General features: G+C 44.9%; 5 protein-coding genes and 1 long non-coding RNA gene across 10 annotated transcripts in view; 2 read left to right on the forward strand and 4 right to left on the reverse strand.

Moving 5' to 3' along the window:
* macrod1 (mono-ADP ribosylhydrolase 1) overlaps positions 1-1,022 on the reverse strand; it is a 40,598-nt gene extending 39,576 nt beyond the window's left edge. For 2 of the 3 annotated variants that reach the window (XM_062476322.1, XM_062476323.1), the window contains exon 1: positions 253-1,022. In XM_062476322.1, the coding sequence (XP_062332306.1) occupies positions 253-658 (406 nt within the window). In that variant the 5' untranslated portion in view covers positions 659-1,022. The remainder of the gene's footprint in view (positions 1-252) is intronic. The other variant, XM_062476324.1, reaches the window with a different exon arrangement.
* A 674-nt stretch (positions 1,023-1,696) lies between these two features.
* fermt3b (FERM domain containing kindlin 3b) lies at positions 1,697-7,253 on the forward strand. Its single transcript, XM_062477161.1, has 15 exons — positions 1,697-1,879; positions 2,614-2,735; positions 2,881-3,114; positions 3,332-3,448; positions 3,822-3,990; positions 4,086-4,188; positions 4,501-4,608; positions 4,827-4,958; positions 5,259-5,305; positions 5,402-5,526; positions 5,769-5,875; positions 6,031-6,246; positions 6,334-6,458; positions 6,663-6,804; positions 6,934-7,253. The coding sequence occupies exons 2-15, from the start codon at positions 2,615-2,617 to the stop codon at positions 7,111-7,113; spliced, it is 1,926 nt and encodes a 641-aa protein (XP_062333145.1). The 5' UTR covers positions 1,697-1,879; position 2,614; the 3' UTR covers positions 7,114-7,253.
* LOC134033050 (uncharacterized) lies at positions 4,330-6,602 on the reverse strand. The gene is made up of 3 exons (XR_009932069.1): positions 6,314-6,602; positions 5,950-6,218; positions 4,330-4,974 (listed from the first exon to the last, which is right to left on the reverse strand). It is a non-coding gene; the product is annotated as an uncharacterized LOC134033050 (long non-coding RNA).
* Positions 7,220-12,668, reverse strand: trpt1 (tRNA phosphotransferase 1). 3 transcript variants are annotated; one of them, XM_062477165.1, is made up of 8 exons: positions 12,469-12,667; positions 12,186-12,267; positions 9,216-9,385; positions 8,742-8,913; positions 8,415-8,471; positions 8,200-8,310; positions 8,072-8,107; positions 7,220-7,948 (listed from the first exon to the last, which is right to left on the reverse strand). In XM_062477165.1, the coding sequence occupies exons 1-7, from the start codon at positions 12,538-12,540 to the stop codon at positions 8,085-8,087; spliced, it is 687 nt and encodes a 228-aa protein (XP_062333149.1). In that variant the 5' UTR covers positions 12,541-12,667; the 3' UTR covers positions 7,220-7,948; positions 8,072-8,084. The 3 variants fall into 3 exon arrangements, with proteins under 3 accessions (XP_062333149.1, XP_062333150.1, XP_062333148.1); XM_062477166.1 differs by having other exon boundaries at positions 7,220-8,107; positions 9,216-9,355; positions 12,469-12,668; XM_062477164.1 differs by having other exon boundaries at positions 7,220-8,107; positions 12,469-12,663.
* LOC134033048 (zinc finger protein ubi-d4-like) lies at positions 12,663-17,201 on the forward strand. Its single transcript, XM_062477163.1, has 10 exons — positions 12,663-12,785; positions 13,319-13,479; positions 13,578-13,879; positions 14,104-14,196; positions 14,473-14,557; positions 14,689-14,823; positions 14,958-15,089; positions 15,367-15,479; positions 15,610-15,691; positions 15,884-17,201. The coding sequence occupies exons 1-10, from the start codon at positions 12,754-12,756 to the stop codon at positions 15,967-15,969; spliced, it is 1,221 nt and encodes a 406-aa protein (XP_062333147.1). The 5' UTR covers positions 12,663-12,753; the 3' UTR covers positions 15,970-17,201.
* A 2-nt stretch (positions 17,202-17,203) lies between these two features.
* On the reverse strand, positions 17,204-27,072 carry slc24a6a (solute carrier family 24 member 6a). Its single transcript, XM_062477162.1, has 17 exons — positions 26,510-27,072; positions 26,169-26,261; positions 25,390-25,466; positions 25,057-25,131; positions 24,790-24,874; positions 21,928-22,031; positions 21,760-21,834; positions 21,607-21,632; positions 21,474-21,527; positions 21,174-21,313; positions 20,672-20,835; positions 19,841-20,102; positions 19,458-19,624; positions 19,013-19,127; positions 18,736-18,848; positions 18,369-18,434; positions 17,204-18,012 (listed from the first exon to the last, which is right to left on the reverse strand). Exons 1-17 carry the CDS (start codon positions 26,616-26,618, stop codon positions 17,902-17,904), a joined length of 1,836 nt encoding a protein of 611 aa, XP_062333146.1. The 5' UTR covers positions 26,619-27,072; the 3' UTR covers positions 17,204-17,901.
* Between the last annotated feature and the right edge of the window lie 122 nt (positions 27,073-27,194).

The raw sequence follows: 27,194 nt of genomic DNA on the forward strand, positions 1-27,194 counted from the left end.
AGAGAGCAATGAGGCTACTTTGCATTGATCAATGTAGATGCATAGTCACATTAGATTCCCATGTTTGTGATAGGATATGTCTGTGGCCACGAGATATTTCGACAAGTAGGCCTAGCAGTGTGTTGCATGATATAACCCTGCAGAGCTTTCGGGTAAGGCTAAACTGTTTTGGGTTACACAGAAATACGTCGTGCAGTTTCGTGAAAATCCTCATTGACTGACTCGTCCACTCGTGGAAACTTTTAAACTCACCCTTCACCTTATTCCAGTTGCTTTTAACTGAGTCAAGATTCAGGTGCGCTTCCGCCATAGCGACCTGGGCACTTGCGTGCAGACAAGCAACCGCAGTTGTCACTCCAAATGCGCCGATGGCAATTCGGTAAACCGTACCACTCTTTTCTCGGCAGGCGCGACCGTAGTTCTGCCCCTTGAACGACTTTAAAACTGTTGCTGTTGAAAAGTTGTCCACGCGTTCTGCAATTCCAGTGCGAAATAGAGAATGCACCTGACGTTTCGGCTGAGTAGCACTGAAAATATTTCTTAATTTGACGCTGAACCCAACTGAGTCATTACTAAAGTCACCACGGCTTCGGGAAAGTGGACCACCTGAGGTTATAAGTCTGATGCGTGCAGAAAGAGTTGACATTTGAAATGCCATGCTGTGACACCGAAGTTATTTGATACGGGTTTTCTCCAGTGTCAGCGTTCGATGTCTCGGTTCAATGGTTTGTCGGTTCAGTTTCGTTTTTAGAACAGCGCACTTTGAATTGTTTGTAATTATAGATAGGCTGCAGATTCATCTGGCATGTGCCATTTTTGTTTTGATCAGTGACGCATGGAATGTACCATACTCGTGGGGACCTGGTTTGTAGTCGATTGCAAAACAAACTACTTCAACCAAGTGTATCGGTTAATCTTTGTAGAATGTACTTCCATATAGTTGCCATTTATCATTGAGCAATGGCCCATGAATAATTATATTCCCGAAACCCATGCCTCCCATCCCTGTTTATCAGATTGCCTTCCCTGCACATCGGTGGGGTTGTGCCGTGCGCAGTTTATCAAATGAGGAAGTAGCTATGTTTCACCCCCTAGCGGTCAATAGAACGACCTACAACATCTACAGAGCCTCTAATTCATGCACAGACTTAGAGACCTAAATTGTCTGAGGTGAAAGCGTGTCTTACTCACGTGTTATTTACATTTATTCAACTACAGTCTTACAATAACGTGTCAATTATCTTGGGTATCAATGTCAAAGTTTGAAATGAAAACAAGATACAACTATGCCTTCCTCTCTTTGTTTCACACACAGGTTTGTTTTTCTATCATAGTGTGGACTGACAATTCACTCCCATTGAAAATGGTGTTATGCCCAACCCCTAACCCTTACTGTACTTCTAACCATGACACAAATTCTTACCCCAAACCCCCTAAACCCCCATGGAAACAGCACTTGAAGTTGTGGGGTCCTGGAAAATGTCCTGACAGGGTAAATGTTTTCTTAGTTTACGATCCTTGATTAAACTAGGCCATACAAACACACACGAGACACCCAGTTATCACAGTACGATTGACACACATAGAATAAGAAACCCACTCAGTCACTGCCGCTGTCACTCACACTTCCGTTGGCCGGAAACTGACGAAAAAAGAGGAACACCCTTTCTTGTAAGCATAGAAATATATTCTAGTAACCACATCTCCAGACTCAACACGAAAGAGAGAGAGAGAGCACACAGGGGGAAGGAGAGAAGGGAAGTGCAACAGGCCTGTTTCACTAAATCAATCCAAAAGTTTAGTTCACAGATCAAGCGAGAGAAGGAAACCATATTTGCTGAGAGTTGCTGAATCCTCTGGATATTGGACGGTGGAGAGGGTAAGGGTGGCAAAAATATATGTGTGTGTGTGACAGAGAAAGAGAGAGAGAGATACATAGGCAGAAAGAGATCGCGTTGTATAAGACCGCATCTCAGGCAGAGACGGAGAAAAAGAACATGGCCTCTGATAGAGATTGAGAGGGGGATGACTATGATGACGGGGGGGGTGGGGGTAGATGGAGTGGGTTCACAGTTCTGGAGACCAACTGCTATTCTCAAGTTCCCTTTCAAAGGGGGCTACAATGCTTGTCCTGTTCTTTCCCATTTGAACTTGTGGTCAATGTTTGTTGTTGGTGTATTTGATGCCCCACCCAACCAGTGGCTTTGTTCAGGTTCAGTTCAGCTGTGAAGTTTGACCATGTGAGTTTGACACAGCCCCCCATCCAGTCAGTCAGTTGTGGGTATATGTGACACTATCTAACGACATCATTCTGTTACTCAGTGTCATGCACACCCCAGCCTGGATGAACAATTCATCCAGGGGAGGCGTAGAAAACGGAAGTGTGTGTCCATGGCAGATTGCTCAGAAACAGGAAGGGCTTGTCACACTGGGCTATCATAATACATTGGTCATTCAGGGTGTGTGTGGGTAGTGGGGGTGGTGATGTATGTGTCAATTTATCATGAGACGTAGAAACTTGGGATTCTTATCTGAACCCGCCCTTCCACTGTCCACTGTCTCAGCTGACCCTTCTCTCTTCTGTATCTCTCCTCCCTTCTGCCCTCTGTTCAGTATGGCAGCATGGGACCTTGCAGTCGTAGTGGAGGAACTGGGCGATGACAAGCCCATCTCAATAAGCGTGACATCTGAACTACATATAGGTGGTGTCATCCTCAAACTGGTGGAGAAAACAGGTAAGTCACACACACACACACCCTATGTAAAGTCACAGATCCCTGTGAAGATAGTATTTGTTCATGTCCTGGATCCCAGAGTAGTGACCATGCACAGTGTCGGCCATTTTGTGTCTGATTGATTACGTTTCCTTCCCTCATGCAGAGATGAAGCGTGACTGGTCGGACTATGCACTGTGGTGGGATCAGAAGCAGCAGTGGCTGCTACGTACATCTTGGACCCTGGAGAAGTGTGGCGTGCACGCCGACGCGCGCCTGGTCTTCATGCCCCAGCACAAGCCCCTTCTCTTGGGCCTGCCGAACGGGACGACGCTAAAGCTCCGAGCCTCCTTCTCCGGGCCTGTCTTCCGCACCGTGTTAGGAATCTGTAGGATGCTGAGTAAGTCCCTGATACACAGGATGGTCTATGTCTGCAGAGAGGCAGGAAGTGTTGCGCGTTGTTGTGAACTAAAAGGATTGTGATGCTTCATCAGTTTAGCAGTAAACTCAGAGCTCTGTTTGTTTTCTTCTCATCATCAAACCATACATTAGTCTCCATCTATTCCTCCATCATCCCTCTCTTCCTTCTCCTTTGCCATTCCTTGGTCCTCCCTCAGACATCCGTCGGCCTGAGGAGCTGTCCCTCCTGCGTCCGGCGGAGGAAAAGAAGAAGAAGAAAGACAAAGACTCAACCGAGGAAGTGTACGACCTCACAGAAATCCCTCTCACCTCAGGTACACTTTGTCAAATCAGTTCCTGGTACACATTTGTTGACCGATCACAGCATGTGTGGCAGTGCTCAGACAGACGCTTGCAACTAATCATTTGCAGAGAAAATGAGGAAATGTACTGATTCTCATTAAACAAGCCTTTTACAATACTTCTCTATCCCATATCTGTGGATTAGACTTACAGTTTCAAAAGATGATTAGTATTAAAGCCTGTAATGCTATGCTACGCTAGTGCTGTATCCCTTAGCTTTGATGCGACCTGCAGTCTCTTCATTAGGCTTAAACAGACTTGTTTTAATTTTAATTGCTCCAATACATAATGACCACGGTATGGTGTGAACTTCTAGTGACCCTGTCCTGACTTCCTGTTCCCTAGTGTCACGCCCCTGCTTGTACAATGGAATGCCCGCCCATTTCGCAGACTCTCCTAAAACAGAGGCGGTCTACAAAATGCTGTCGACTGCCCAGGCCCCTCCTGCCCCCGAAGCCATTGCCAAGCTATACCGACCTGCCAGTGTAGTGGATAAGGCCCATATTCACAGCAGGTGAATACACACACAACACATACACAAACACACACAACACATACACACACTTTCCACTTTAATCTCCTCTCCTTGTCTTACCCTCTCTTTCTCAGGTGGTTAGACTCCTCTCGTTCCCTCATGCAGCAGGGAATCCAAGAGAACGACAAACTTTGGCTACGCTTCAAATACTATAACTTCCATGACCTGGAGCCCAAGGTGTGTGTGAACAATAGAAAGAGATAGGACTTTTTAGTTCACTGTGCCTGGTAACCAAAACATGCTTACTTTGCGATGTGGCTGGTAAATACAGATTGTTCCTTGTCTCTGATCTATTACAGTAGAACTATGCGCTTCGGATCCTTAATCTTCTGTTGTACTTTCCATAATGCTCTAGTTGTACGTCGCTTTGGATAAAAGCATCTGCAAAGTGAATCAAAGGTCAATGTGTAAGGGTGAATAAGTGTATGAAAAATAACTTTCTGGTTGATTTGTTATTTCAAATCTGTCTCTCCCCTCCCTTCCCCTCAGTATGACGTGGTGCGTTTGACGCAGCTCTATGAGCAGGCTCGCTGGGCAATCCTGCTGGAGGACATAGACTGCACCGAGGAGGAGATGATGCTATTTGGAGCACTGCAGGTACACTGGCCTACAGGTGTACATGGGCTCAAATCCCAACTGGACACGAGTGCACGTGAATCAGGATACATTACAGTGCTGATATGACTACTGCAATGCCACTTCCCTCATTTGTGTTTCCTTATCTTTAATCCTCACCACACACCACATACACATAAACACACACTCATACACACATGCGCATTTACATTTATATGCACACGCACACACACACACAGTACCACATCAACAAGCTGTCTCTGTCGGAACCCCAAGGGCAAACGTCTAGCCCGGCCATGGATGACCTGGACTCAGCTCTGCAGTGTCTGGAGGTCAAGATGGATGGAGACAGCAGTGCCAATGACATGCTGGTCAGCCATATTTGATCTGCATTTCAGTAAATGAAAATGTACAGTGGTGTAGTTAAGATACCATAGAGGTTTACACACTTGCTTCTGTATATTGTGATCCTACTTGTTTTTTCTCTCTAAAGAATATAAAAATGTTATCGTCGACAAGATCCCACACGTCATCACTATTATGCACCACTGTTTACATGTACTCAATGACAATATATTGACTGTGGGTTTAAAGAAGACGGTAACAGTAATACAGTAATAATAGGGTGCAATTATGAAGTGTTACGAATGTAAGAACTCTCTGCAACACAGGATGACATGACTGCACCAGAGCTGAACGAATATTTGAAGATATTCCGGTAAGAGATCAAAAACAATTCACACGCTTTTTCTCTCACACACACACACACAGTCACACTGTCTGACAGCATTAGAATTTGCTACTTCATTTTCAGGCCGAAGAGGCTGACGCTGAAGGGATACAAGCAGTACTGGTTCAAGTTTAGGAATTGCTCAATCTCCTACTACAAGAGCAAGGAGGAGAGCTTTGGAGAACCTATTCAACAGATTAACCTAAAAGGTATAGAAGGGCATCTCTTAATTTATCTTGTTCTAACTCTTAATAGCTTCCTCTCTCTCCTCAACTCTGTCACAAATTCTGTTCTGCTTTCATTTTCACCCACATTAGACACACTATAAATAACTGAACCCGACATGAACAACTGTGACTTTACATGTGGCGGAATGGTTGTCATATGATATGATGATAAAATGGTGATGATATGACATGATTTAGTTATGCTTTTAACCTTGACTTTCCAGGCTGTGAGGTGGCCCCTGATGTGAACGTGGCTGGCCAGAAGTTCTGCATCAGACTCCTCATTCCAGCCCCAGAGGGTATGAATGAGGTATACCTACGCTGTGATAATGTAAGTTAAACAACACACACACACACATGGATGCATGCACACACACAAACACAGAAGTACCACACCTTTGATACCTGAAAGGTCTTTCTGCAATCCCTTGAGGCCTCTCTTTCAACATCTTTCTCTCCAAATCTTCTCTCCACTGTGTCCATCAGGAAGAGCAGTATTCCAAGTGGATGGCGGCCTGCCGTCTGGCCTCCAAAGGGACGAGTCTGGCAGACAGCTCCTACCAGAGCGAGATGCAGAGCATCCGCACCTTCCTGGCCATGCAACAGACCAACCCCAATGGCAACAATACGCAAGCTGACGAGAGCATCAACACACACAGCCTGGTGTCTCCACGCTACCACAAGAAGTACAAGGTCAAACAGGTAAGGTGTCAAGCAGATATGTAGATAAGCAGATATTGAGTAAGTTAGCAGTGTCACCCATACTGACCCTTTTCTGGTCCTGCCCAGTTGACCCCACGTATCTTGGAGGCCTATCAGAACGTAGCCCAGCTCTCGCTGACCGACGGCATCACTCGCTTCCTGCAGATCTGGCAGTCCCTGCCTGACTTTGGTATCTCCTTCTTTGTTGTCAGGTAAGAACTAACCTGGCAACCCAAAAACACTGAAGACGTGGTACTACTTTAATTATTCAGAAACGCATAGCTATCTATCATAGTTATAGATATCTATAGAAACATATTACATACGTTATCATTCATGTCGTGTTGTTTAGGTCTAGAAAACGTATCTCTTTTTCTAATTTTGTTAACTTGTTGGAGTGTTGTGCATCTATCCAGGTTCAAGGGCAGTCGTAAGGATGAGGTCCTGGGCATCACCCCAAACCGCCTGATCCGTATTGACCTGGGGGTAGGGGATGTGGTGAAGACCTGGCGCTACAACAACATGAGACAGTGGAACGTCAACTGGGACATCCGACAGGTTCATTTAATCAACTATGAGAGTTTAAGTAGATTAATCTTACTTGAATTAAACCTCTTAGCCTAAAGCAACCTTCTGACTTTCTACTAAAGTACCAATATTATCGTGTGTGTGCATTCCTCCACTCAGGTGGCCATTGAGTTTGATGAGAACGTCAACATAGCTTTTAGCTGTGTGACGGCCGACTGCAAGATTGTCCATGAGTTCATCGGCGGCTACATCTTCATGTCGACGCGCAGTCGTGAACAGAGTGACACGCTCAACGAGGAGCTCTTCCACAAGCTCACTGGGGGCCACGAGGCCCTGTGATCCCCCCCACCTTCACAGAGGGCAGTGAAGAGTGTCAGTATGTTAAGAGATGATGGACAAGAAACTCTGTGAATTGCCAATACAAATAAATATGGTACAAAATAAATAACTTAAAGGCACATTGTTTAATTGACCAAAGTTGGTCCTTGCAATTCACCTGTTAATCCTGGTGAATAGTATATTATCTTTTCTTCAAAATCATTATCATGAACATGTGTAAATTACTTTAATGTGGCTTAGATATTATTCATACAAATAACAAATAACTTTAGCTTTGTAGCTACAACCGTACAACAGTATTGGGTTGTAATAAACATGCTTAAGGACATCCTTTGAGCAGTTGGCGGGTGTTCTCTAAACCTTCTGGTGTGAAACATTGTGTGTTATTTTCGAGAACGGCCAGGTGGCAAAGCAGACATCCCTCTATTATTATTTACTGAATATTGTTCTTGATTATATATATTATTATATATGTTGTTTATATTGCAAATGACTAAATGTAAAATGACTAAATGTAAGTATGCCTAGTTATAATACCATTATTATTTATTTATTCATCAGATTTTGAAAGACCATTGCAAATACTTGTTATAAATGGCTGAAACTTGAACACGGTTTCATGCAAAAGGCAGAAACAGCTCAGGAAACCACAGATAATGTATCCCTCACAAACAACATTCACACTGTGTGTGTGTGCTATCTCTAAGGAACAGTGAAGACTATCTGTTAACCACAGCCGGTCCTGATACTTCAACAGAGTTCCTTCTGTATCCTGCTCAGTTATGTAAATGTTACGACTGTAACAGAAACATCATACAGTGTTGTTGGTGTTATTGCTGAGGGCCTTCACAGTCTCCCAACAATATCAAGTGCTCTTTCCAAACAGTATACATTTCCATCGAAACAGCCTCCCTAATGCTTTCTCACTGTGTGATGACTTGTCCCCCCAATTCTCAGAGCAATATCTTCAACTACTCCAACGGCAGAATACTCCCTGCAACAGAAAGTACATAACAATAGATTAGTTACCATTCCTTTATTCCTACCCTTTATTTTTTTTACAATATCCAGCAGGGGGGTCCTTACGTGTGGGCTTCAGTCTCAGGGCTTTGCTGAAGTACCTCAACGGTAGTTTCCCCTCAGTATCTCCAGGGGTAAGCAGGACACCATTTTCAGACAAAAAGAACTGGATACCATCTGCCCAGGAGCCACACACATGGATGTTGACACATTTTTACAAGTTGATCTAAAATGCTTTTCAGAAATGTTGCATTTTGGATCATTATTTTAATTTATCTTACCAGCCAGGGCCTTGGGGACATCAATGTATATGGCCAGGTCACGGACATCACTGCTACCTAAAGCACAGAAACAATGATAACTATAAAACAATCTAACAGTAATTATGTTATCAGTAAAAGCCTGACTAAAGATGTTTTTATTATTCTCTCTGTATTCCTTTTCTTTGTCATGCTCTCTCTTCTCATCTCCTCACTTAGCATGAACAGTCGCTAGCTGTTCGGGTTCATACCCCTCTGTTTGATTATCCTCTCTCTCCTCTCATCTCTTTCTTTCGATTCATCCTCCCTCTTTCTTTCTCCCCATCTCCCCATCCCTCCCTCTCTCACCACCGGCCACTCCTTCCTCCCCTGGCAGACACAGGTGGATGTGTGTTCTGTCCATCCTACTGAGGCCCTGGGTTCTGATGGAGGTCCAGTGACAGAGGTAGGACCTGTGAACTGCCTCCACAGGGCAGTTGGGGGAACCGGCCTGCACCGGCCTTAGCTCCAGATCAGGCACCTGTTCAGGGAAAAGACCCATGGGCACACACACACAGAAACAATGTTTATGTAGCATGGTTAGTACGGAAGTCGAGCAAGGATTTGCAGACAGTGGAAGGAACAGCGAGAAGGTCCCTGTGACCTTGAGACCACCACTTGCCTTTAGCTCACCATGTTTATTTGTGATCTTTCACATGGGAGATTGGGGTTCTAATCTACATTCACACCCCCAACATGCAATAACTACTGTTTGGCACTTTCTTATGGACAACCATCCTGCAACACTGTGATGCTGCAACTTCCTGTAAGCTATGCATATACCTGCAGAGAGTGGCCCTGATTGGCTCGTATCTGCAACCGTCCATCTTCTGGGTGACGGCAGAGCTTGAATCGCTTCTTGTCATTAGCAGCCACCACTCTTTCCACATCCTCCAATGAGTACGAGCGGAACTGTGGGTGAGCTAGAAGGTCTTCAACGAATAAGAACCCATCTGGGTTGGGGGAGAGTAAAGCATGGTCCCAACTGTGTAATAAAATCCCTTTCAGAGCATGCACACATGTCCACTTCCGTATATAGATTCTGAGTTAAGTGTAGTGGAGAGGCAGTTAGAACCGAAACTGTACTGTACTGTAGCTAGTGGTACGTGCCAGTGGAGCGAGTGGTACGTGCCAGTGGAGCGAGTGGTACGTGACAGTAGCTAGTGGTACATGCCAGTGCCTCCACTGGCACGCGACAGTGGCTACTGGTACGTGCCAGTGCCTCCACTGGTACGTGACAGTAGCTAGTGGTACATGCCAGTGCCTCTACTGGCACCTAGTGGTACGTGCCAGTGGAGCTAGTGGTACGTGACAGTAGCTAGTGGTACATGCCAGTGCCTCCGCTGGTACATGACAGTAGCTAGTGGTACGTGACAGCGCCTCCAGTGGTACATGACAGTTACTGTTCTGTTGATAGTGGTATGCATGTGTCTCGTGGCAGTTGCATTGGGTGTCTTGCAGCTTTTGTTTACTGTCTTGTAGCCTAACTGCCCCGCGGCCATTTTAGAATAGAATTGTTTAAGTATGTGTGGCGGCCTGCGGAAACCCGTGGATGTCGCGGCCTCATTGTTGGCTATAAGCCATAAAAGATCGAAAATCGTTTTCTGTCTAAATTGATATTTTTGATGTTTTGTATCGTTAACCTGTTTACGCTCCTGTTTCGCCCGCGAGACAAAAATGCTGCCTCCCCCTTCCTCAGTTACGACGCACTAAATTCTAAAAAATATATTTTTTAGACGCTACACATGTTATACATCGTTGGAAAGCTACGATTCTTGTGCTTCCATTGAAATAAACCAATTCAAGATCAAGTCGCAATAGCAAGCAAAGTCAACGTCTTTTTCCGGTGAACATTCCTTCAACAATGCCAAAGAAAAAAGTTGTACTCACCCTAAGTTGTTCTAATAGGTCCAGGTGTGCAAATCATGCCATCAAAACTTGATCTGCGTAAGTCCCAAGGGTTCAAAGTATCTAACCATGTAAAGTAATTCGTCCAAATACAATGTTTTACGTTCATGAATAGCCATTATCCTTTGTTTCATTATGCAAGTTAGCCGACGGAAGAAACAACTTGTTCACATAAAAGTGTTATTTTCTCCGATTTATCAACGGAGTATTTACAAAATGAAGGTCTCAAAATGTCCGTTGAACCCTCCCCTTTTGATTGACACCTTGTTCGACCCAATAGGAGCTTCCATGCCCCGTTGACAGCCCTCTAAAGCCAACTAGGTCTGTGCGTCCTGCCCCCCCCCGCCCCCCCCCCCCACACTCGTTCTAAACAAATTTCTCGAACTGGCTTCGACTGGCTCTGAAATTAGCTCGTTAGCCTTGTAGCTGACAGCTAGCTGAAAATGCCAATACCTCATTTGTATGCGTCTGTGGAGCCTTCAAAATAACAGTCGATTGCGCAATATGGTTGACAGAATCAGTGTTCTTTGTGCGCCAATCCTTGGAATCAGATAAAGCACTCCAATGTGTTCATGCTTCAGTTTTTGTGTTTCAGTATTACTAATTAGGGATTTAGCTATTATATATGATATTTCTAAGTACCAGAGATGGGCCAGAGATAACAATTATGAAAAATAATACCTTTTTATTTGACCTTGACCTTGGTTACAAAGGGTCATTTTGGAGTCTCCAAAAGACCCTTTTAGAAAATTCCTGGATGTACTCTTATAAAAACATGTGTCAAATATGAATATATTGTGGTATTATGTTTGACTTTTGATTTGAATTGGGTAAGGCTTCAACCTGTGGTCCAATTTAGTCTTCCAGATAATACCTACCACCTCTAGGCCTCTTCAGGCCTCTGTTTTCAAAACAAAATCTAGGCGGAAATAGAAATTTTCACTTTCCTTGTGTTCAAGCTTCTATTACTCAACACTAGAAGGACTGACAGGGGTCCTGACAACAGGGGACATAACTTCAGAGTGTCAGCTTTCAAAAGAGATCATTTACATGCATGTACTCCAAATGGTTCAAGAACAGCTTCCAATTTACTTTGGGTATGCTGTTTAGGCGTTTTCAGGCAAATTTAACAGGAACATGAAAAGGTTAACACCCTAAACGTCATTGTAATGTACAAAAAGTATATGATTACTTATGAAAAACTATTAACTTCAACGGTTTTTGGACATGTCAGCTAGCAAGATTTTCAAGCCATGTCAAATCAAATGCTTAGTTTGCCTGCTCTTTTGAGTGCTGCAGCAGCCCATAACAACTGATCAATGAAATAACTTGCTGAGAAGTTATTAATGTAGCCTATACTTAAACTGACATTTACATTCACAAAGTCATTACGAACAAAAGGATTTTCTCCCATATCACTTTTTGACACAGGTCGACTTTAAAATGATGTAACTTCAGTTGTGATAAAGATATCTGAGTGATTTAAACAGATTTCTATCCAGGAGAGTTTGTAGTTTCCAATATGTATAATACCCAGAAAGTACATTTGCAATCATAGGGTGTCATTAATTGACAAGGTTCTTCATATGAAAATAATGAACTATTATTAACAACTATATTTACTCAGAGTATCGAAATGCAAATGTAGGCTACCTATATTGACTTCAGTTATTACAATTAATGATATACGCCACTAGGAGGCGCTGATAACAACACAAGATGTGTACAGTTTCGGTTCTAACCGCTACTGGTGTAGTGACATGAGGCTTTTCAGGTTGTAGAAGCGAAGAAATAGCTAGGTTGTCTGTTGATGCCTGCCTATATCCTACCATATAATATGCTCACCAGGATTCATGTGCAGTCCCAACTTGTTGGCTCCGTGTCGCAGGGTAAATGACAAAGAATAGGACAGACGGACATCCTTGTCCTAAAAAGGAAAGTAGTATAATAGTGTCCAACTGTCTGCTGATAGCAAGTCATTGTCCCTGTAGTAGAAGGCTTTCTAATCTAAGAATTAAAAATATGTCAGAGCCTCATAGAAGGTAAATAGTTTTGTTCTATATTATATCGCCCATAAAAGTTTTTTGTCATCGTGAGAACATTATTGTATGAGTCAATTCTCTCTCACCTCACCCCACCTTCCTTTCTCTCCTCTCCTTGCTCCTCTTCCGCCTCTTCCTCCTCGTCCCTGACTTTCCATTTTCAGAAAATGTAATTAGTTGGTCTACGTGGACCACTTTTGTTTGCAACACAGGAGGTTCCTGCAACACGTAAACATTCAGACTAATAAAATCCCAGTACACTAGTCCAAAGTAAGTAGCCTATGCTTTTACTCTGAAATTGTGAAAACGGAACTTGACTGCAGCTGCATGCACATGCGCATTTGCAGTTTTAACAACTGCACCAAGCAATCATGGCGGCGGCCGTCGATAGTGTTGTGAAAGTGTAAGTTTTCATCAATTTTCAGAAAGGCTACGACCTTAAATTGCCTGTAGAAATGCATGCCATCACTAACGAGTGTGCATGGTATAAGAAACCATGTGTAAAAGAGAAATACACGTCTGCTATTTATTTTCATACACACCCATTGTCTAACGCAGCTAGGCAACCTAGCCACCCACGGCTATTTGTACTGCTGTATTGTCTTCAAAAATCTCATTTAGCTCGTGAACGAGTCAAAGAGATGTACTATTACATTTAATCCCACATTAAAATGTGTTATTTACGTTAGAAAATTGATTTGTGGCCTGTATTAAATGTAACAAGCAGTTGAACCATATAAGGTTTCAAATTGCCCATTTTGACCAGAAACAAAGATGGAGGGTTGGAGCTGAGAGTCAGTGCACATTAAATTGCATAATTTCGCAATATGACTTAATGCGCTAACTAGTTTTGAACGAATACATAGAAAAATAGAACACATTGATTCCGAGCTAGGTCAAATAACCGTATTACTCTCTTCATCACTTTTGTTCCAGGCTCGGTGAGCAGTACTATAAGGACGCTATGGAGCAGTGCCATAGTTACAACGCCCGTCTATGCGCTGAGAGAAGCATCCTAATGCCCTTTCTGGACTCGCAGACCGGTGTTGCCCAAAGCAACTGCTACATCTGGATGGAGAAGAGGCATCGGAGTGCAGGTCTGTATGCTCAAAACAACGCAGTTGGAATTAACATACAGGAATATAACAATGTTCACACTATGCTGATTTAATCAATTCTATGTCTGTTTAAACAGGTGTGGCTCCGGGGCAGCTGTACACCTACCCAGCTCGCCGCTGGAGGAAGAAGCGACGGGCCCACCCCCCGGAGGACCCCCGCCTGGCCTTCCCCCCCCTGAAGTCGGCGGAGCTGGAGCTGGGGCTGAAGCGAGACGCCCTGGGGGCGATGGACGGCAGCAGCCTGGAGGCTCTGCTCAAGGGGGAGCCCCTGGAGAGGAGGGGCCAGTCGGATTCCCGCACAGTAGAGGATGATGTGGCCACTCCAGAACCGGTGGCCGCCACCGCCTCTAGCCACACCTCCTCTGGACGCATCCGCAAAGTAAGTGATAGGACAGAACACCAGCACTGAAGACCGGTGACATTCTTGGCCTATGAGCTAAAAAAACATTTTAAACCCATTTGACGGGTCCTAAGTTAACACCTTTTTATATATTAAGCTATATGTATATATTTAGGTAAACATCCTGGTTCTTTACAGAGTTCCTAGTGAGTATGCTATCCCAACCTGAACTTGTGTCTGACTTGAACATCTTGTGTTCCCAGAGAGTACTGGACCATGACGACTACCTGGATGATCTGGACGATGAAGACTTTGAGGACGAGACGCCCAAGAGACGAGGAAAGGGCAAGTCCAAGGTAAAGATGTTTCTCGCTCTCAAAAACAAAAACGCCTTTGCCACCCCCAGTACCCAGTAGTACTTCATGAATTTCTGGCAATGCACCAGAGGTCAGACAGGGTTGTGGTTGGATCAGAACGTCCCTTAAACAGCTTTATGTTCCACGGCACTTAAGCCAGGAGGTTACACCAGGGCCTGGGCTTGTTCTGGGGGGTAATGTCAGAGGATTTGTCCTGGTTTGGCAGGGTCGTGGAGTTGGGAACAGTGGTAATGTGTGTTTGTTCTGGTTTGGCAGGGTCGTGGTGTGGGGAACGGTAAGAAGAAGCTGGAAGCGGCAGCAGCGGCAATGGAGGAGCGGGACAAACCTTACGCCTGCGACAGTGAGTCACATTTTGTTTTAGCGAAAGGGTGGGCGGTCGGATGGAATGTCTTAAGCTGGTGGTGCGTGTGAGAGAGACTGCTCCCTGTTACGTTTGTGTGATCCCAAGTATGTGTGTGGTTTTCTTTCCAGTCTGTGGGAAGCGCTACAAGAACCGCCCTGGCCTGAGCTACCACTACACACACTCCCACCTGGCGGAGGAGGAGGGCGAGGACCGTGAGGAGATCGAGGCTCCGCCCACTCCCCGTCAGCCAGAGGAACATAAGAGTGAGTCACAGAGCAACACATCTATTTTCCAACAGACTGAGTGTTTGTATAGGTGCCCGCTGCCTATGCGCTACATACACATTTCCCCCAAAATGTTGACACCAGATTTGTTTTCTCTCTGCCCCTCCTCCTAGCCCCTAAGAAAGGACCCAACGGTCTCGCCCTGCCAAACGACTACTGCGACTTCTGCCTGGGTGACTCCACTCTCAACCAGAAGACTGGCCAGTCTGAGGAGCTGGTGTCCTGCTCCGACTGCGGACGCTCCGGTACCTAGCTGGCAGATCGTCTGTCTCATCTGGATCAACTCATGGCTGTTTAGTTGGGACGCTTCGATCGTTGTTTGGAGCTCCCATAGCTCTAGGATCCAGACACTTGACTTGAAATACATATGTAATATATATGTATGTAATCAGAGATTCCACATTGGAAAGGATTTTAAAATCAAGACCAAATGCTCTTGATCTGTTGTGGTAGTGACTCGCTTGTTTCCTACTTGTCTCTAATGTGACTCTGTTTGTCCTGACTCCTCGCCCCCTCTCCCAGGCCACCCCACCTGTCTGCAGTTCACGGCGGTGATGATGGCCGCCGTCAAGACCTACCGCTGGCAGTGCATCGAGTGCAAGTGCTGCAACGTGTGCGGGACGTCCGAAAACGACGTGAGTGCCTCTTTCCTGTTCTAGATTCCTCTTTTCCTCTCCCACATGCATTCTTCTACTCTCCACCCCCCTCCCCAACCCGTCTGCCAGACTGGATTATGACCCCCCCCCATGTGTCGATGTGTTTCAGGACCAGCTGCTGTTCTGCGACGACTGTGATCGAGGATACCACATGTACTGCCTCAGTCCCCCCATGACCGAACCCCCTGAAGGTAAGGCCCCGCCCACATCAGTCTACTGAGCTTTGTTCAAAATACCTTCAAATCAACAGGACAAGTTTAACCTTCCATGTCTTGGATTGGATGTCTGTTGGGCCTCTCAGTATAGTGTACGTAACATCAGAGCAGCGACGGAGCTGTGACATGGTGCATTGATCAAGTCCCGCCCTTGTTTGTGTTTTACAGGAAGTTGGAGTTGTCACCTCTGCCTGGCTCTTCTGAAGGACAAGGCGTCCATATACCAGCAGAGCCAGAGCTCTACCTCCGAGTGACCACTGCTAGGAGACAAGCTCTGCCCGCAACCATCGCCCCACCTCACTCTCCTCTCACATACCACCAACCTCACCGCAGAACCCCCCAACAGTCGCCAACGAGCCTGGGGAGTGAGTGGGGGTGACCAACACCTCAGAGGGGTCCAGACCACAGAAGGGATCAGCTCTTACCGCCCCTTCCCTAACCCCCACCTCCGCTCCCTGGGGAAGGGTACCCAACAGTGACTGACGTATGAACAGAGTCCAGTATCATTCACTAACACTTGCCCTCCCCACTCTTCTCTTAGCTAGCCCACCTGGACTAGTCCACACACAGTACAGACCATAGTAACCACTGTCTCCATGGAGTTCACGTTAGCGAATGGATTAGCATAGCAGCTAATTATTTTTCCTTCCCTACACTCATACACACACCCATATATATAACACACACATGTATGGTGTGGACTGCTAAGACAGGCAATGTGTTTGATTTGTTGCCAAATTATCTATTTTTAATTTGTCAGAAGAAAAAAGATCCATGCCTTTGGGTTTCGATATATATATGATCCAAGTCGTGGAGGGATTGGTTATGTTTAGTGGACTTTTTGTAGTGACGTTTGTCTGTGTACTCTCTCTGATATTTTAGAACCTTTTTTTTCTCTTGTGAGGTTTCCTTCAAGAGCCTTTCTGGTGCCAAGGTCCATAGACATAGAAGACAACGCTATTGTGACTGAACCCTCCTCCCAAACTTTAAACCTGGTCCAATTTTTCTACTGTATCAGTTTCTAGCTGTCATCTCCATGGAAACCCGTAGCCGTCTTTTCATGTCTGTGCCACAACGTGGCATTACTGCATGCAAATTGCACCTTGTACTTGAGTACAAATGCACACAGACACACATGACTCTTTGAACTTTTTTTTCTTTCTTTTTTTACATTTTGTATACAGTACATCACTTGATATTCCATTCGGGATTGGGATTTTTTGTAGTTGGATTTTGTAAAATATATAGTTGACATCACGGGGAAAACAAAAGCATAGCTACTAACAATGTCTGTACTGTTTTTTTTCTATTTGTTTCAGCATCTATGCTTTTATTTTGTGATATGTTCAAATGTTAATGATTTCCATAATATTGCTATTTGTTATGGTAAAATAATGTAATTTGTGTATTTTTTGTTGTTGTTTTTTTTTACGTTTCTTTGGTATTGAACATGCTTTTGCTCTAATAAAAAGTCCATGTATCCACACGCCTCATTGCACTAAACTTGGTGTTTATTGCACTTAACATCCACTCCAGTTACAAAATAAATTCAACAAAGCATTTCCACAGCAAGGTGTTGAGATGGGACAGATGTGGCCATGCAAAGTAAGTACAACTACACACAGGGAAGTGAAGGATTAACGTATGACTGCAAGATCATTGTGGCAATACTGTTGGTGTTAAACACTTTTTGGGGAACTTCCATATATAGAAAATAATGTAGTCCTTGTAACTTGCCATACATTAAGACTTTTGATAAGATACAAATTCAGTTGTTTATAAATTCATTGTGCGAAGTGCATTGCTATCACAAAGTAACTTGACAGGCTTTGTATAAAACTATGCAGAAGGAACTCAACATTTATTAAAGCTAGAAGGTGGGGATTCCTGTCAGTTGATGTAACATTATCACTGATATTAGGAGACATCGTTCTCCAATGAAAATCCATGTACCCATACACACACATACTGTACATGCATACAACATAGGTCAAGAAACAGCAGTTGTCAATACAGACTCACTTTGATAGTATCAGAATCACACGATATGCAAATAGGTGTGATTATAAAATCACAGAAAATACTAAAGTATTAACATCCTTATGTACATGGGTGTGTGTTTACCTTTCCCTTGGTGCATGTATGTGTGTGTTTACGTGTGTGTGTGTGTGTGTGTCTGTGACCTGTTACAGTTGCTGAAAGCCGACAGAACAGAGGAGGAAGATGGCGTAAAGCAGTAGGAGACAGAGACCAAGCCTGCGGTCCAACCGCCAGCGGTTCAAGTGAACACCCAGGACCTGAGGGAGAGTGAAAAAAGGGAAGAGGGAGTAAAAAAAGGAAATGGGGTATTGACTGAGAAAGTGATCCTGTTTCTACACACTGTATTAGGAAGCATTGACATGGGTATCATGTATAACATACAAACAGTATAGTACACAATGTTATTTCAAAATAGTAAATATAACTATCAAAATACTGCATGTAGGGTTTATGAGGGTGGATGAGGGTAATATGGTAATATTTGTGTAATATGGACAGTTCACGGTCTGAACTTCTGTCACTGTGTTGTTGCTATTTCTGTAGTGAGGGGATTCTAGATTTGATCTTTCTCCTGATGGTGGTATGTGAAGAAGGATGGTCTAGAGATACTCACAGTCAGAATGACAGAAGCCAGCAGCAGAATCACTGAGTACACTAGCCCCTTACTGTTGATGCAAACCTGGCAACCGCAAACATAAACCATAAAATACTTTGCAAACATGGCAACCACAGAAGAAATGTACTCTGAAAAGACAACAAATACTTGGAAACACATGACTTTGGATGGGTAGCTGTGGTCATATAAGATCTGAGAAGAAAGATTGGATTGCATTGTATGAAATGTATTCAAGGTGACGCTAGCACGCGGAAATGAATATCTTGCTACCCAGATTGAAAAAAAAAAACACACACACAGAAGAACATGAACATGAACTCAAACAACACAGAGAGTGTGTGGGAGGGAGTAAGGCAGGTCTTACCACAGAGCCATAGTCAACCACTAGAGTGCGCAGCACCCAGGGAAAACCTAGGCCCAGTAGCACATCAAAGATGTTACTGCCTATGGAATTAGAGACAGCCATGTCCCCCATACCTGCAATACACACACACACACACTAGATTAGATATAGCCCCCATGTCAATAACACTGAAGCTGTCACTAGCATAAACACAAACAGAGTTACATACCCTCATAACTACCACATAAAACAAACCCTGAGACAGACACAGACAAACACACAGCGTGAAGGCTGACACCTTGGCGGGCAACGATGAGGCTGGCCATACAGTCTGGGACACTGGTGCCCGCGGCCAGGAAGGTGATGCCCATGATGACTTCTGGGATGCCCAGGGTGAAACTGATGATGGTGACCTGGAATGGGGGGACACGTGAGAGGGGGTGGGGTGGGTTCAAAAACGTATTCAGTGCTGTGTGTACAAGCCCACAGTAGAGCAGTGACAGCGACCGTATGTGATTGTGCGCCATCTAGTGGACAGTATAAATAAAATGCAGATCACTTAGCATTGGCAAGTCAGTAGGTACGGTGACTTGCAGGAGCAGATAGTAAACTCTCAAAGTCGGATGTCATTCAGTTATTACCTTCAGGCTAAACGTTGAGAATATTACAAGTGCATGTCTACCTAGTTACGTGGGTTTATTTCATGTGTCCATGTGTGTGTGTGTGTGTGTTGCGGCTCGTACCATCCAGACCATGACGTAGGAGAGAAGGGCAATCCAGAGGGTAGATGATAGGAAGGTGAGCAGGTACCAGTGGTGCCAGCGAGGGAGGGTACAGTTGGGCACCGTGAAGTACAGCAACATATTAATAGGCCACGCCACCAGCCACTTGACACGCCGGAACCAGCCCTCTGAACAACACACACAACATGTACACACAACTTGTTTACACAATACATTTTTTGACTAGCAAAAACTTTTGGGGGGGCGGGGGGGATACAGAAAATGTTCATGCATACTCCATGTGGTTACAATGTAACTGAGTGGCTCCTACTGTTCCTAGAAGCTACTAGAAGAAACATCTTGGGGAGGTATGTGTTTTTGTGGGTGTGTCAGTTTACACTCACCTGGCATAGCAAAGGGTGGAAACGGTTCCTCCTCTTCCTCCTCTTCCTGCTCCTCCTCATCCTCCTCTTTAGCCTGCGCCCCCACCGAGTCACCGATGCACCCCGTTTCTGCACCCCCCTTGCCCGCCTCTCCCTCCCCAAGGGACTGTCTCTCGCCGTCCACACCACCACCATTCTCCAACCCCCACGGACCCCCCTCTCCCCCCTCCTCTCCCACCACCTCCCCCTCCTCCAGGCTCTTCGCCTGGATCAGTCGCTGCCTCTGTGTGTGTGTGTGTGTGATGGAGAGTGTGTAAGAAAGGAGAGGAAGTGTGTGTTTGCATGGGACAGAGAAGGCAGAGAAACAGAATAGTGACAGAGAGAGAGGGAGACAGGGGAAAGAGATCTAGAGATTAGATATGTTTTCTTCACTGGGGTACTGTTCTGGGATACTGTTCTGTGTTCTGGAGGTGCTTTGACAGAGCAATGACACATTTCACAGACACTGAAAGTAGGACGGGTTTAGGCATAACAAAGCACAGCATCGCATGCAGCACAGTTTAAGCATACACTTCCAGCAAAACCTTTGGATGCATGTCTGTGTATAGCTGCTTTGTGTGTGTTTTTTCTTTGTCAATGACCATGCATCTTTACATGCGAAATGTGTATATTTGTATGTTGGCATGGGATCTATTTGATGTATGTTTACAGTATTATGTATGTTAACATACATAGTTATGTATGCATCTGTGTATCGCTTCGGAGTTCTCATTGGTCCCTGCATTTCTGTACGTGCGAGCGCGAGGTGCTTGAGAGCATGTATCTTTTCCTGCATCCCGCCGCGCGGTGTACCTCGTTGATGACCATGCGTCCGGCCATGCGGAGGCGGGTGTAGGGGGGGAAGTGCGGGGTGATCAGAAGACGGAGGCTTGCCTCAGAGAAGGAGAGCTGGTGGGGCTGGAGGCTGAGCAACTCGTCCACCATCACCACCGCTGGGTCCTGCCCTGAGCACGAGTCTGGGAGGGGTGCGGGAAGGGTAGAGAAGAAGGAGGGAGAAGGTGGGGAGGGATTGGGGGGGGGGAAGAATTAAGAGGACCAGGTGGGTACGGGAGAGAGGGAGGGAGGGAGTTGGAAAGTGGAGCGAAGGAAGAAAAAAGAGAGGAGAGATGAGATGGGAGTCGAGACAGAAAAAGAGAAGGAAAGAGAGATAGAGTAAGAGAGGACGGTGGAAAATAGCGCCTTAATTGAGGGAACTGTCTATTTTAGGCTGATGAAACCCAAAGGGAACGTGACGCATTTCACTGACTGGGTATCACAGCAGCTGGTACACCAGAAACACACACACTATACCGACCTCTCTTCAGTGGAACCAAGTCGGTATCACAGTCGCCCCCTCCATGCCCGACTGCGGTGGTCCTTCGCAGGCTAGTCAAGCAGGGCAGACCTCCTCGGCCCAAATGCAGCTCCACCCAACCCCACAGAGGCCTGTTAAACCTACACACAGACACACGCACACACACAATAAGATGTATTTTAGTGCTTAACCAATACGTATTTCACAAATACAAATGCCATGATTTCCCTTGTGTTTGCTGTTACCAATGCTTAAGACACAGGTGGCAGGCTCATCCCAGTGACACACCGAAACACTCACCTCATGATGAGAATGTAGACTCCATACATCAAGATCAAGACAATGGCCTCCCACCTACAACATATCCGCACAACATTAGGGAGAGAATGCTTTTAAGAAATTCAACCAGAGCTGTTTTAATTGTTTGCCTTACCAAACCACTTTCTCATCATAAATCACCTGCCCAAAAAACACAAAAACACAAGAAACAACTGGATTGAGTTCATTCCTTAAATCAAGTTTTCCTGAATAGTGACCATTTTAGATCATCAAAATAGTGTTTTGTTTTTGTGTGTATGGTTCTCACCAGAATCAGCAACAAGATGGACAGAATATAGAAAACTGAGTCCCTGAATAGGGGCCACCAGCTCAGAGAGATGGGCTGAGGACACAGAAGACATCCACTCATTTACAGATGATCTCCAACTGGTGCCTGGTGTTAATTTGATCTTGTGTGTCTGAGGGAAGGGGGTACCTGCCCGGCGAATATCCCACAGATTCCGATGATGACGAGGATGTTGAAGACGGCTGAGCCCACGATGGTGCCCACTCCCAGGTCACCCTTCGTGATGAACACACCTGAGAGATGTGACACAAGCCAGCCAGCATGACCACAAGCATTCGACTTTAGACAAATGAAATCCAGACAGTTCATTGTCAGAATGTAGCCGATGTGTATCGGTGAAACTCACTCCTCAGGTATGTAACAGGCCACCCGCATCAACGAATAGCTAGCTTTTCGTTGGCGTAGTTGGTAGTGGTGGCGCTTGGGAAGCCAGAGGTGGTAAGTTCGAACCCAGTGCGGGACGATTTGCCCGATACCTCTGACGGAGCTTGCAAGACCACGTCTGTTTCACTGGTGCCGTGACCCGGATCGCTAGGTTAGCATCAGCTAACCGGCCGGAGTGAGTTTGAGGGGTGAATGTAGCCGATGTGTATCGGTGAAACTCACTCCTCAGGTATGTAACAGGCCACCCGCATCAACGAATAGCTAGCTTTTCGTTGGCGTAGTTGGTAGTGGTGGCGCTTGGGAAGCCAGAGGTGGTAAGTTCGAACCCAGTGCGGGACGATTTGCCCGATACCTCTGACGGAGCTTGCAAGACCACGTCTGTTACAAGAGCACCATCGATACATAGGCGATAACTAGGTTTTTGTAAGTCATTTGGACTGGACAGAGAAACAAATTTATCAGGAAAGACACATTTCCAAAGGTCCAGGATACTCTGGACCTTTTGAATGGTCTAAAATCCACAAAGTAAAAACAGATGAATTATTTTAATACAAGAAATATGATCATGTTATTATCCTCGTATCATTAGGGTTCCTCCGGTAGGAGGGAACCTATTGTTTTTGTTAGTATTCTTATTAGGGTTACTCCGGTAGGAGGGAACCTATTGTTTTTGTTAGTATTCTTATTCTTATTTTTCTTCTCCTTGCGCCCCAATATCTCAAAAAGTCCCTAGTCATACATTTTCTAATTTGGCACATTGATACTACATCCAAGTGGGTACCCCCACACCAAATATGGGCCACATCGGACCATAGGGGGCGCCACAGGCCACGCCCAAATGTCCAATTTTGAAAGTGATGGCATTTCCACCCCATTGCTCCAATTCTTCTGACACTTGGTGTACATGCCTCATTTTTCATGAGGAACAAAAAAGCCTGATGGATTTTCCTGTACAGTGATAATTTTGAAAAACCTTTAAAATTCTCTAAAAAGCTCTAATTGACTTGAAATTTTGTACAGATATGTATCATTGACGTATTTAAAAACGTTACTTAAGACAATTGAATCAAATACAAAATGGCTGAAAGGGGTGTATTTATGTAAATGTCCACATATGTTTGTGTCACTAAATCAAATGTATTTTTGAAGGATGGTTCAAACCTTATAGTTCTGTATATCCCAGCATCAAATGATTCTTACTGTACACTGAGGGCACTAGTATGAGTAACCACAGTAAGTTTCAGGCATGTGACACTTTCCTAGTCAGAGTTAGCAGGGGGTGCATTTCATGGCAAGAAGGAATACAACAAGCCTGTCGTGAAATGCACCCCCCTCTATTGTCTGTTCTGTATATCCCAGCATCAAATGATTCTTACTGTACCCTGAGGGCACTAGTATGAGTAACCACAGTAAGTGTCAGGCATGGGACACTTTCCTAGTCAGAGTTAGCAGAGGGTGCATTTCATGGCAAGAAGGAAAACAACAAGCCTGTCGTGAAATGCACCCCCCTGTATATTCTGTTCTGTATATCCCAGCATCAAATGATTCTTACTGTACACTGAGGGCACTAGTATGAGTAACCACAGTAAGTTTCAGGCATGTGACACTTTCCTAGTCAGAGTTAGCAGGGGGTGCATTTCATGGCAAGAAGGAATACAACAAGCCTGTCGTGAAATGCACCCCCCTCTATTGTCTGTTCTGTATATCCCAGCATCAAATTATTCTTACTGTACACTGAGGGCACTAGTATGAGTAACCACAGTGTCAGTTATGTGACACTTTCCTAGTCAGAGTTAGCAGAGGGTGCATTTCATGGCAAGAAGGAATACAACAAGCCTGTCGTGAAATGCACCCCCCTGTATTGTCTGTTCTGTATATCCCAGCATCAAATGATTCTTACTGTACACTGAGGGCACTAGTATGAGTAACCACAGTAAGTTTCAGGCATGTGACACTTTCCTAGTCAGAGTTAGCAGGGGGTGCATTTCATGGCAAGAAGGAATACAACAAGCCTGTTGTGAAATGCACCCCCCTCTATTGTCTGTTCTGTATATCCCAGCATCAAATGATTCTTACTGTACACTGAGGGCACTAGTATGAGTAAGCACAGTAAGTTTCAGGCATGTAACACTTTCCTAGTCAGTGTTAGCAGGGAGTGAATTGCACTTACATCAAATGGAAAACAAGGCCTGCCATAAAATGCTCTCCCCCTGCATACGTTTATTCCCTTCTACTCCAGCATTATGTACATGTAATAGCATAAATGTAATACCAATACATGTGTATGTATAGGGTGGACAGGTCTGAAATCAGAATAGTCCATGGTAGGTGTGGGATTATTAGGATTCCTCCGTCAGGAGGAACCCTATTGTAATTGTTGGTATTATTATTAGGGTTCCTCCGGTAGGAGGGAACCTATTGTTTTTGTTAGTATTCTTATTATTAGGGTTCCTCCGGTAGGAGGGAATACTCTGCCCTTTCTATTCATACAATCTCAACAGTTGGTGTGTAGCGGAGAGGATAGAGAGACTGACTTGTAACCTTATGCTCATGAGTTCAAATCCCCATGAAAATGATGGCGATAGGGGAGGAAGATGTGACACTGACCAATCAGAGAGGTAAAGAGCTCGGGGGCGGAGCTTCCAGCAGCCATGAAGGTTGCCCCGGCAACATCCTCACTAAGTTGAAGGTTCTTTGTGGTGGAGGGGAGGGAAACAAAGACTGTCACCAAAACAAGCTTTTTCATTAAAAGCAGAAATGAATCAAAGAGACAGTTCCCATATATTGAGCTATTAACTGGGAAGCACACTGCAGCAGACTGAAAACTGCTTTCTAAAAGCATCACAGTAGGTACTTCTCTTGTTTTGCCCTTACCTCAGATATCTTCTCCAGAGATGGCACGAAGTACATGTCACAGACGATGGCCAGGGCATAGAACACATAGATTGCCTAGCAGTTGGGGAGAGGGGAACGACACCTCATCAGCTGACAGTGAGAACGAGGGGTCTTTGACACAAGTGCAAGTCAAGTGCAGTGAATGTTGGAGTTCCGCTAAAACAGGTTTGAAGCCTCTTTTCATCTATGGAGCAAAGGATGGATTGAGTATTGGGAGAATTTTCAGGTAAAAGTATAGACCCCATATAACCCAAAGAAACAGCGTTAGAACTCTGGGAGGGTTCTGGGAGGCAGGTGGGTCTTTATACTCACACAGAGAACATGAAGGAGAACTGCCCCTTGTCTCCTCTGCTCCAGAGAGAAAATGTCCTCCGGAAACTCATGGATGGCTTAAAATGGAGAGCCAGAGTGAACGAGAGAGAGAGAGAGAGAGGGGGGGGGGGGGTAGAAACAAATTACTTTCATTAAAGTAGAAAATAAAATATATTAAGATACAAGCACAGGGTCAGTGGGGACATTTTGTCCAAAAACTTCCATTGAACTGCTCAGACAAACTGAGTCCAGTTAATCTCTTAGCAACAGGGTAGATGACCACAATCAGCATCCTCTACATGGTCAGGGTAAACGGATCACCTGACCTTGGCAGATGTGCAAACACACACACATACGTGGAGATGACAGAATTGATTTCAATATATCCAATACGTCTAGGGTGTCCCATCTATATGTCAGCTCTTCTCAAAGCATCAGATACACTGTGCTTCTGGTCTGAAATTTAGCATTCCGTTTCCTAGCAACAGGGGCCTCAAAGGGGCTTAACTGTGTGTTTAAGCATCTGTCTTCCCTCTTTAAAGACATGTTATGAGGAGCAGAGAGAAACATAGATTGAGATGGAGGGATTGACAGGTTCCAGAGAAATAGATGAGTGGATGGATGTGAAAGAAACCAACAATCTGAGAAAAATGAAGACATACAGCAACAGATAAATCGACATCCAATCAGACATAATACAATCAGCCAGCCAGAGAAGAATCTGAATAATTAAGAAACAGAGCCAAAAAAGGACAGGGACACAACAATAAGTATCTTACCAGCTCTGGGAGGGTCATAGGTCTGGTTCTGGTCTATATCCAGTGCCAGTTCTCTCTTAGACCAGAGAAATGTTCCATCCACACTGGAGGAGTCTGGCTCCAAGAGTAATACAGATGCATCTGGTATTAGTTTCGGTTGCTTATTGCTCACACATTATTGACATTAACATGGTATTGGTTGAACAGTGATACAGTTACTTTGGATTAATGCTCTGCTAGGCTAGATGTTGAAATTGGATAGATATAGTGTCAATAACCGTTCCATTGCGATTATCAGTTTTAAAGGTGCTCTTCATATTAATACTCAGCTGACAAACATTACACATAGAAACGTACCGCACCTGTTACATGTAGGAAGTGCATGAGCCAGGTGGCGCTTATCAGACCAAGTCCACAGACGCAGAGCCGCTGGAAAAGCCGCGTTCGGTTGGGTCTTACAGCCGCTTTCATCGCCGCCCACTACCGCTCGCTCCGCTCAGAACATAACGGTCGCCATAATGGCACACCGGTCCTCCGGTTCTTTATCTCAGATCAGATGGGGTCTTTTCACTTCACCCTCTAAGTATGCTGGTTCTCTGCGTGCACCCATGAAGATTCAGCTTTGGCATTCCCGGCTCCCATCCATCTGTCTCACTCATCAGAGCATCATTTGTACTACGAGCATCCTTGTCCGCTGTAACGAAGACGCAATATTAATTTCGCGAACAATTATGGCTTCAAAGTAGCCTATAATCAACCAGTAAACGTCGGTCGTCATCACACATCCTCATCACTCCCAGTCTTCCGCGCTCTCACACCACATAGTTCCCGTCTTTACAATGCTCCGTCACAAGGGGTGTTTTCTGGCGCTCTTCGTGCCACCATTAGTGAACGCGCCACTTGGGTGGGGCGCACGACAAGTGTGCGTTCACGGATTTTAACGCTGTTTAACGAATGTAGAATGAAAATTACATACGTCATTGGTATTTTAATAGGCTATTGGTGTTTACTCTTGCACTCACTGAATTCAATTTGGCTAAATAACAA

Source organism: Osmerus eperlanus, chromosome 13 (genome assembly GCF_963692335.1).
Source record: "Osmerus eperlanus chromosome 13, fOsmEpe2.1, whole genome shotgun sequence".
NCBI classification, from domain to species: Eukaryota; Metazoa; Chordata; class Actinopteri; order Osmeriformes; family Osmeridae; genus Osmerus; species Osmerus eperlanus.